The following is an 11,913-nucleotide window of genomic DNA, read 5'->3' on the forward strand; positions in this document are numbered from 1 at the left end:
CCATAAACAAAATTAAAAAACAGCAAAAATATAATAGCAAAGTGAAATCTTATTCATACAATACAACTACTGAAATTTAAAAAGTAAATACTTTGTTTCTGATTCAATTTATTTATTTATACACATATAATACAAATTAAAGTGCAAAATTTAAACTGTACGTGCAGGCACGCATGGAATGTACAAGCACAGAATATTAACGAAGTCAATAATAAAATAGTATTAACTATTAACGTACTCTCAGGCTTGGGAATGTCATCAGCTGCTGACAACGTAATTGCATCTGAGTCAGACATAACTCACTCCTGTGCTTTCCTTCTTCTATCTCTGGGTATTCCTCTGGTTATGATCAATTATAAAGTAAATTTTCCATCTGTTTGGAGCGAAACACGTAGGTAATGTAAAAAGGGACAAGACAACCAGTTCCTTCAAATATTAGAAAGTCACGCTGCACATTGCACTCAAAGTATTAGTTAAAGAATATTTGATATATTTTGTTTTAAGTTGGGAATATTATATATTTTAAAATATTCCTAACTTACGCGCATTATATTAGTTAAAGAAAAGAAAGTCACGCTGCACGCTGCACATTGCACATGTGCCTTGAAACAAAATTTTCTCGGCTATTAAGTTGTCTTTCTTTCCCTTCTCTCATTTTATTCAAGTAAACATCATTTCTCATTACACTTACAATGCATTATATTAAACTCATTAAAATAATATTTTGATTAATTTGGTACATTAATGTATATTAAGTCGTTGGTTATCCGATTATTACTTGACTTGATCTTTTATTTAAGTAATATATCAAATTTAAATTGAAAAAATATAATTAAAAACGAAAATCACTAAAAATAATCATTCAGGTTATATGAAAAAAATTAATCATCCGTTTTACTGATTTTTAATATTAATTATTTTTTTCTTTCATCTAAATTACTAATTCAATGATTAGTATACTAATTCAAACTGTTTGAGACATTTTATTCCGCGTGACCACCCCTTTGAACACGATTCCTGACAGCAAAGTGCACGAACAAACAATAAGAAAATCAATTATTCAATTTAGTTTCCTCAAAACATAACAGACATTTTTTTTATTAGAAGAAAATTAGGCAAGAGTTCTCGTAGCTCCCATACAATAATCTTTCTGGCTACGATAATACAGATAAAATGCAAGAAAAAGAACAGAAAACTTCACGAAAGGTTATTGTATTTGTTGGAATATTGTTATTTCAAAAAATATAACATAGAAATGACATTCTTGAGAATTTTAAAAAAATATGTTGATAAATTGTTAAAATTGATTGAGAATCTTTTTAATATTCCATCAATACTTAAAACACGTGTTTGGCTCAAATTTTTTATCCTATGAATATATGATAACAACTAAAATATCTTTATTTATATAAAAGATATTGTATTTTATATCAACAATTAATTTTCAATTTTTTTATGTATATAAATTACACATCTATAATAATAGATAAAAGGGATATCCTTTGTTAACTGTTTTTTTTTATATATTTTTAAGACAATTATACCTTTAATTATTAAAAAAATTACACAGATTCAAGAAAGTTATATGGTTGTTTTAAATTACACATTTGATTACTATAATTTACATGAAATTTCTTTTTCAGTAATTGAATTGAAAGATTTTTTTTATTTTTGTTTTTTTGCCTCTGATTTTTTTTTCATCACTCATTGAAGCATGTGAAGGATTAAATGCAGATTTTTCACTTTGGTTTCTTTGAGAACTGAGAAGGGAATTTGAGCCTATACTCTAGAAAAGGAGAGGGGTTTCATTGTTTCTTGATGAGCCTAGGCGAAAATCGAACTCCATATTATATTTTATTTTCATGTTCTTAAATTCTTTTAACCCTTCTTTTGAATCTATGTTTCTATTACTGGTCCTCCTATTATCAGTTCAATTTTAAAAAAAAATTACTCAATTTTGTTATCAGTTTTTTAAGTATTACAATTTATTGTTTCTAAGTTTGCATACAAAATATATTTCTTTTGTGTTTCAAAAAAGATACAAAAATATTCTGCTTTGTGGTCCATGGAAGTTTTTTTTTTTCTGAATACATGATTTTTTTTCCTTTTATATGTGAAGATGAGAAAATCTTAGCTTCTTGAAATTTTACAAGTGTTTTGCAAGATTCAATAGAATTGTTTGTTTCATGTACCTCTCCTTATTTTTCATGTTTTTTTTAAGACATTACAATAAATAATATTTTGGAATGAACAAATTTTAAAATTGAAAGGATTCTTAATTTTTTTCAACTTTTGTTTTTATTAAACTCCTTACGTTATTTGCTTTCAACTTACTCATTTTTTCATCATATTTTTCAATAACTATTTTTCTCCCCTTTCTTTTCTTTATTTTTTTGGTGATTTTTTTTTTTGTTTCCATTTGAAAAAAAATAAAAAAGAGTAACAAAGATAACTAATCTTAAAAGCCTACAAATTAGTTAACTAAAACTGCTATCTTTTTGTTGTTAATTATTTAACAAGCCAATATTTTAATTAAAACTGTCCATTTTTTAATTTTAAAAATCTACTAATTTGTTAATTATACTATCCATTTTTAAAATTTTAAAAACCTACCCAATATTTTAATTAATATTTAAAGGCTTCATTTTTATGAACATCTTATTTTAATCATTTGTGTTTGTGTAACCGCATATTACTTTTTTTTTTCAACATATACTTTCTTCAAACTAATAACAATACTCTAGAGATTTTTTAAGTTTTTTTTAAAAAAAATTTTGTTTTATCCTTGTGCCTTTAGGGAAAGAGAACCATAAAAATATATAATTTTTCAATATTAAGGATTGTAAAAAAATATATAGTGCTTTGTTGACAAAAGACTCTTTAATCTAAAGAGAGAAATTAGAAGATATAAAATAAGTTAAAAATCTCTTATATTTTATAGATTTTTTTTAACTGTCTTCTTCTTTAGTTTTATTTTTATTTATTTACTATGTTGCTTCTTCTTTTAAGTGTTTTTATAGGCAATAATTTTTCTCTTATCTCATTCATATGCTATAAGTTTTTTTAATTACTTTTTTTTATTAGCTTTATGCCTTTAGGAAACAAAAGTTATGAGAGTATATAATTTTCTAATATTTCATGGAGGTAAAAAGATGTATGTGTTGTGTTGACAAAGAGAAAAACGAGATACACAAAATAAAAAAAAAAAACATTTTATATTTTATGAAATTTTTAACTATTTTCTTCTTCTGATTTTTTTTTTTACTTTATTGTTTCTTCTTAAGTATTCTTAAGTATTTTTATAGGCAAAGAGAAAAAATCTAATGATTTTTTTTAATCTCATTCATATTATAACAATAGATAAATAGAATATTTCTTTTGTTAACTATTTTTTGGTTACTATATTTTTAAGACAATTATTTGGTTACTATATTTTTAAGACAATTATGCTCTTAATTATTAAAAAAAATTACACAAGAAAGTTTCACAATTGTTTTTAAATTATAATTAAATGTTCACTCTCGTAGAAATGCGGACACATACCCAATAAAATCTGTGTTTCCGCTAGTAATTATAAATAACATTTGGTGAAATAAACATTCACTAAAATATATGAATTAGGTTTGTGGGTCTTTATCAATTAATTATATATTACTTGTCCATTTTTATTCCGTACGAGACTTTATATTTACATTTTTACTCTAATGACATGTTTGGCCAGGGTTTAGGAGCTGCAGCATTGACTGGGGTAAAGCAACAGTGCTAGTAGGAAGGAGAAGAAGATGATTAACTTCATCCATCAAATTGATGATTGAAAATTCCAGATTTCTTTGCTGCTTTTGGAAAGACGCAAATAACGGGTTAATTAATTGTCATTGTAATGATTGTTTGCTGTGTGGATGTTGTAATGGAACATAGTGCATTTATAGAGGCCATTGCAAAGTGAATGATAGGTTGTTAGATTAGAAGGTGTAGTCAAGAAAATAACCTATAGTACTTGGAGACTAAGGTGGTATATCAAGGCAGATAAGGTGACTCAAAGGGATTTTGGCTGTTCTTTCCGCTCTCTTTGGAAATACAGAATGGATGAGAGCACGGTTGTAAGAAGATGAATGGTGTAGCAGACAATCAATCATACATATAAAGATAACCTCCATTTTCAGTCAGGAATGACATGTCTAATCACTACAGTGATCCAAAAAATAATCCCGTTGTAATTAAAATCTCTCTAGAGCAATTTTCTGCTTTTTTAGGGTTAACCACATTTCTATCTTGATTTTCTGTACTTTCCTACACTCCAATATTTTCCATTTGCATCAAGAAAAAGGTGGTATCAGTAAATCCGTCTTAAAAATACTGTTTCTGTATTTTGGCGTGCCTTTGAAGTATCTGATTATGCCTCCTTTTCTAAGCTTCTTGAATCATTGAACTTATCAGCGAGTTAATTAACTTCGTTGTTGTAGATATTGCAAAATTTACCTGGGTGATGTTAAAGAAGCTTTTTGAGATATAAAGGAATTGTAATTTATAAAGAGAAAGAGAATAATTATCTGGGTGATGGTGCAGAGGTGTGGGGGTGATGTTAAGAAGAAGAAAAATGGAAAATATATATCTTAATAATTTTAGGTTAATTTTTTAAAAAATCACTGAAAAAGTAACTTATAAGTTATGCAACTAATAGTTTGATTCTTCTTGCACCATTCCTAGTATATCAAACAAAATTATATTATACAAATAGAAATCAAACTTTTAAGGTATAAAAAAATATATTGTATTTAGGTTAATTGTCAGCATTCAAAGTTAGCAAGTCGACTTGAAAAATTAATCCTAATTCCTACTTCCTACGTATATTTTGTTGAGTAAATCTATTCAAAATTTCAGACCTAAATAAGATTAAAATATAAAAGGTAATTACTATAACTTGTAAGAGTATTAGCAGAAATTAACAATTAGCTAGACAAATAATAACTTATCTCCTTTAGTATTTTGAAATAAAAGAACATAAAATAAACCAAATAAAAATCATACTGTCTAGCTCCAAAAAACAGCTTTCGGGTCCAGTGATTGTAGATGCTCTGCCTCACCCACAACAATACCCAGTTCACTATAATCGGTAGATGCATTTACCCCAAAGGAGTGCAGGGCGGAAACAAAAGAGAGAAATAAAATACGCCATAAACTAGCCAAAGAAACAGCGTTATTCATACAAGTACTGAAATTTAAAACGTAAAATAACTTTGTTTAATTATAAGTGAATTTATACATAAATTAACTTAACACATAATCATATCAGCAAATATAATTACATAACATTTATGATTTTGAAGAAAATTGATATGCTAAAATAAATGAGTACTTTAATCAGTAACATTTAATGCGAATTTACTTTATAATAAAATCTTATTAAATATGTGTATAAATTATCTGATAACGTATATAGTAGTATAAAAATTAAGGAAACATAAAAGGAGGAAAAACAAAAAAATCAAACTGTGCAGACACAAACATAAAATTATCTGATGTGCATAGTTCTAAAAATATAGAAGCCCAATTCAGTTTGGGCTTGTCGCTTGCTTTCGGCCACCCACGTAACATGTTTTCCAAGACCAACCGAGTTCCACTGAGTTCACCCGTCAAATTCACCAATTGGACCGACGGATTTAGTGGGCCGCGGGTTTATGCCCACCCCCGCCACTTATGATTATTTATCAACTGAATTTTCCAACAATGCACTAAAGTATTATATTAGTTAGAGAATATTTCATATGTTTATTTGAAGATATTAAATATTATTGTATATAATAAATATTTACTGTTTTAGTGTGTATCGATGATTAACTTATGTCAATTTTTATTAAAATCTCTTTCTTTTAACCATTTATTTTTATTCATATCTGAAGATTTTATTTAAAAAATTTGAGTTTAATAACAATGAAACTAATAGTATATATAATATTTTTATTTTTTTATCACCATGAATATTGATATGCAATTCACTAATACTTACCTTGTTTGGTTGATGACTTGATGCACAATCAAGTTCACATGAAACAGATGAAAGAAGTACCTTGTTTTTTCCTCTCCCTAAGTAGATTCGAAAAAGAATATGCTGTTAAGCATATACAGTCTAGATCTAGAGAGTGCTTCTGATCGAGATGCAGCATGTTTAGCATTCACCATCATATATAATATCAAGATCCGTTTTCCGAAAATTATTTCATATTCCATGCACAAGCAGTTCAATTGAGCAAAGATGTAAATGTGAAATGAAAAGAATAGAAGACACATAATAGATTCACAAAGAAAACGAATCACAGAGCCTTAATCTAATGTAAAACTGTCTTAAAATATAAAATGTCCTTGCAAATTTTCCATCTTATAATCAGCCAAAACTCTTGAGCGCGCACGATATTATGCTTTAGTTTATTCCAACTAATTTAAGCTTTTCTTTGTTTGGCAATGGTGTAGCAGGCTTCAGAGATTTTGTGTATCGGGCATAATAATCTTGACAATAGGATAGCACTGAGTGCAAAACGTTAATCCATCGCTTATGGTCAAGTGTAAGATGCACAGCCAATACGACACCACCAAGTCCAGTAATGAAATAAAGGATCCAATTGGATAAGAATTCAAAGATCAATATGGAACCGGAAACAATAGCAGTAAACATGATTGCAAGAGACGCCAAAAAGTGTTATATTCCCAAATACCAACTTTGTTTGCCGCAAGTGGACAGAATCATCTTTTGGTTCCCAACTTGAAGGAAGAATAGCTGAAGCATAGAAGAACATAGATGAAGCACAAAAGCATGTTCCAAATGCAATTGATAGGAAAAATAACGTATACCATGTCTTCTTCGGAAAAATAGGAGTTTGCTTGTGTACCATCAATGTCATTAACGGAAATGGTCATGCCTGCGGTGATCCCTAGGCTGATAACAAGAGTTGCTACCACTACTAAAGTATTTGCCGCATCTTTTACTTCAGATACTGCTTCTTTGTGCAACTCTTTGTGTGACTGAGAATAATTCTTTAGGAGTCAAACCCTTTTTGTTTTTCATCCTTTTCATTACAGGTGGAACCATTTTCTCCACGGCCTGTTTGGTTAAAATTAAGTGAAAACTAAATTATAATGAATAGCTTAAGATCTCGAAGTAGTGAAGTAATTGTATAAAGAGTAATGATGTATTTTAATATATTTATACTATATAAAAAAAAAGGAGAGAGATCTTGTTATGTACCGATATCTACTTTTTTTACCATAAAAATTAAAAATGCACAGGGACGTGTAAAATAGAAAAACAACAAAGAAAAAACATTATTCTTATAGAAAAATGCTAATCGTGTAGACATATATACCTGAAACCATCTCTCCTCACTATGCATTAGAACATGGTCTGTTGACAATCCGAATCTTTCTTCAGGTCGTGCCGGCATTCCAGCTAAGTGAAGAATATTGTTACCCTCAAAATCAATCAATTGTATCATCACTTTCTTTGAATCCCCCTTGTTTAATATTAGTCGGTATACACTTTCTTGTCGATACAGCATAGCAATGTGAAGTAAGCTTCTTTGCTCTTTGCAATCCACTTCAAATAGCAAATCTGGATGGTCCTTCAAAAGAAACTCTAATATCATTATGTTTCCTGATTTTGCTGCATCGAACATTGCTGTTGACAACTGTACATAGCTGAGACACTCTTTCTCGTTGTCCATTGCATTAAACAACAAACTTGCAATTTCTTGATGACCAGTAGTTTCCTTGCACAAGGCTACCATTGAGTTGAAATAATATTTAGTCATGTACACATACAAGTATTTAGTTAAATAAAGTAATTAATACACACATTTTGATAGTTCTACATCAACTACAAATTCTACAACTAATCTGAAGATTTCAAAAGATGTATGGTCCAGTTGACTATTCTTATTTGAAGTCGTTTAAGTTATCACGAGAACTCACAAAATTGAGCAAGCATTTGCAAAGGTGTCAATCCCTCTTCGTTTTCTATGGTAACCAATTTAGGATAGCGATCCAACAATTTGGATGTCACGGCTGTCATGCCCAGAATCAAATGAAGAGCATGCATAAATCATTAGGCAAGAGAAAAATTATTGTTAAATATATATGCAAAAGAAATGTGCTTCAGCTACATATGCTGTTAGCTTTTGTTAAGAAACACAGTGACATTGCAGTGGGGTAACTAGCTAGAATGTTTAATTTTAAGCAATGCTGTTTAACTTTTTTTTTTTTCCATTAGAACATATGTTATGGCGTTACTTATATAAACATTATTGTTTATCAAATTTATACCATAAATAAAATATTTTTCAAGTATTATATGATCTACAAAATTAAGTTAATCACTCATTTTAACAATTTAACATTAAAGTTAATTTCATGTAAAAATATTTAAATTTATGTAAAATTATAAAATTTACAAAATTATGATAAGTAATTTATTTAAATAATTATGCATTATAGATGCTCTTAGTCATCAAATTTAGTGATAAAATTATCACTAATTCTAGGGTCACAAAAACTTTAGTGGAGTTTTAAAAAAAAATATTATATGTAAAAATTTTAACAAAATTAAGAAATGCATGTCGATCAGCTTACGGTAAATATTGTTGTCGATGGTCAAGAAAAATAGCTTCACCATGTCTTCGAAGGGTATACTGTTGTGTAGGTCCTCTTGAGTCTTTTGAAATAAGAATTCTGTCATTGGAATGTGACCAGCAGAAGACGCTAATTGAATTGGCAGCATATCTTTTTGGCCTCTAATCCATAGCAACCTCGGACTCTTGCCTAACAGAATTTCAGCAATTTTCACATTTCCTGTTATTGCAGTCAAACAAAAGTCTGTGTTGCCATCTGCCATGCAAATTTCCAAATCTTGAAAGTCCATACGATCCACCAACTTTTCTACAAAACTAGTATTTCTCATGCTAACTGCAACATGAAAGGCTGTAATTCCACGAGCGGACAATGATATTCGCCACCAATGAGGATGAGTTTTGAAATAGGATGAAGCCTCATCACTCCAATTTTCTGAAGCTGCTGCTATGTATATTTGTCTTTTATATGTTTCTGCATCTCATGCATTTCATACAAACAAATTTCTTTGACATGTTTGACTTATATGGATAACATTAATTCATGAGAATTAAAAATATATTTTCATTTCTATAAAATAAAAAATATTTATTTTTCATCCCAGTAAAACTTTTATATGTTTTTAATACTCTTAAAATTAAAATATATCATCATTTGACCTGAAAGTAGGTTGAGTTATCATAACCTAGTTCTAAACTAAAAGATGATATATTTTAATTTTAAGAGAAATAAAAAACACTAAAAATTATACAAGGATAAAAAATAAAATTTCTAATTAATTTTATAAGAATTAAAAACTATATTTAAGCTAAAAGAAATTTATCTTATTGATGATTGATAAGCGATTGCATACTCTAACATTACAAAATAGTAAAACCTAATTCAATCTATCAATTGAGAAAAAAGTTACAGACTATTCTATTCGAATGAGTGGAAAAATAATCCTATTCTTTAGGGAAGAACTGTCGGATTAAGGCATGATTTTTGTTCACCTGCAAAAGACCTTAGGGAGACCTAAAGCTGGTTAAGAACTCTAAAAACCCTAGTGACCTCTCTTTTAAGAACTCTAAAAACCCTAGTGACCTCTCTTATGCGTGAGCTAGTGTGACATAAGGGATTCACGCAGGATCTCTGACCCACGTATTTTGAGGATTTTTCAATTGAACATCTACAACCCCTTAAGAACTAAGCATGAAAAGAATGAGCGCTTGTTATTCTTTATTGGTCTATTCAGACGATACATAATCTCTCAAGGAGGGGGTACTCTAGTTTGTTGCTTGTGGTGTTTACTTTTGGCTGTTATCGCGGGTGTTTTGCAGGTTGAGGGGCTTTCATGTTTAGTAAGTTGGTACACTTGTGAGTGGATTGATGTTGGGTTTCTTATGTAAATTTTCATTAGTTTGCTAATTCGCTCAGAACTTGTGACAAATTACAAACTGCATATAATAATAATTCTTTTTGCTGTGAGAAAATAAAAAAGATCTCAAGCCTTGAACCTAAAAGATGTGAAGAAAATTGTAGTTTAAAGGGACATTAAGCCAACCTAATCTTGAAGCAGAAGACATGCATCTTAATGTATAGCCTCTCTTTTACTCTTCCTCTTAGTTTTTAACTTTATCTTAAAAGTAACTTATAAGTTATGCAACTAATATTTGAATTCGATTGTTCTTGCACCACTTCTAGTCTGTCAAACAAACATGTATTATACTAATAGATCGAAATTAAACTTTATAAAAATATATTGTACCTATTTAAGTTAATTGTTAAAATTCAAAGTTATTTTGTCGATTTGAAAAGTTAATGTGCTACATATATTTGTTGAGTAGTAAATCTGTTCAAAGTTTCAGACCTAAATAACATTAAAATATAAAAGATAATTACTATAACTCGTAATAAGAGGATCAAATTAGCTAGATAAATTAAAACCTAAAATGTTCTTGTCTCCTTTTGCATTTTTTCTTTCTTTTTGACGATATATCTCAATTAAATTGTCCAAATGGTGTCATTAAAAATTAAAAAATTTTCAAAAACAAGAACAGAAAATGAACCAATTAAAAATCATACTGTCTAGCTCCGGAAAACTTCCCGGTGATGGTCGATGTTTGCTTCACTCACGACAATAACCAGGTGAGTACCATCTGTAGATGCATTTTCCAAAGTCCAAAGGGTATGTTTATATCAGAAAGATAACAGCAAAGTGCAATGTTATTCATACAACTACTGAAATTTAAAAATTAAATACTTTGTTTATGATTGAATTCATACATAATACAAACGAAAGTATAAAATTAGAAAAGTGCAGGCATGCATGGAATGTACAAAACTAGATTACAAAATATTAACAATGCCATTAATAATTTAGTATTAAACATACTCTCAAGCTTGAATCCGTCGCTATCAGTTAAGCCTATGATTGGAATTTCGTCCATTGGAGGTTCAACGTACGTTCAGAGAAAAATTAATCTTCAGTGTCTTTTGAGTTGAACGTAATTAAGTTCAAATGTGTTGGAGCGTTTGTCCACCATTCATCGATCGGCACAAAAATGAAAGAAAAAAGGTAGGAAGAAGGCTTATATATATATATATATACAACTGCCACAACAATGAAGGTGATCAGAGCCACCTCAACATGGTGCTTTTTTTGGCTTGAGGTTTAATTTATTACAAAATTAAAGCTCCTGCATGTTGACTTTTTGAGATTGGAGAAGCTACTACCAAAGCACTTGGGATTGTCACATGACCCATACGTACCCGAGCCACCTATTCAGCCACACTGTTCTGTTACACGTCTTAACATCCTTGCATCTTTGAATTAATTTAACTTAACGTGCCAAAGACAACTAATTAAACAAACATTATTAATACTTTAACAATAAATTAAAGGTTGATGTGTGCTTTAAAATTTCAATGGCTTTACCAAACGTGTTTCAAACAATCAATAGATAAATGGCTTTAATAGTGAAGACAGTAGACACATACCACGTGATTGACCTTTATTTTTATTCTTATATTTTAATTTTTATTCTTTGCAAGTGATGTGACTAAATCGAATATTAATTTGAAAGTAGACAGTGGACAGGAAAGTAAAGAAGTCTGGTGTGAAGTGTGAACAAGCATTACTACACATCTTTTTATTTTTAACATTATTTTTTCTTAATATTTATTAAAAATATTGTTTAAAAAATTTAATAATATTAAAAAACACTGTCAAATATTATTAATATATTTCCATGATATTTTATCAAATTTTAAACATAATTCATATTAAAAATCTTTAACGACATAAGTTACACATAA

General features: G+C 28.9%; 1 protein-coding gene across 1 annotated transcript; it reads right to left on the reverse strand.

Moving 5' to 3' along the window:
- Positions 1 to 6,629: 6,629 nt before the first annotated feature.
- LOC114373299 lies at positions 6,630 to 7,778 on the reverse strand. The gene is made up of 3 exons (XM_028330793.1): positions 7,359 to 7,778; positions 6,885 to 7,017; positions 6,630 to 6,772 (listed from the first exon to the last, which is right to left on the reverse strand). The coding sequence occupies exons 1-3, from the start codon at positions 7,776 to 7,778 to the stop codon at positions 6,630 to 6,632; spliced, it is 696 nt and encodes a 231-aa protein (XP_028186594.1).
- Positions 7,779 to 11,913: the final 4,135 nt, after the last annotated feature.

This window comes from Glycine soja, chromosome 11, assembly GCF_004193775.1.
Source record: "Glycine soja cultivar W05 chromosome 11, ASM419377v2, whole genome shotgun sequence".
NCBI lineage: Eukaryota > Viridiplantae > Streptophyta > Magnoliopsida > Fabales > Fabaceae > Glycine > Glycine soja.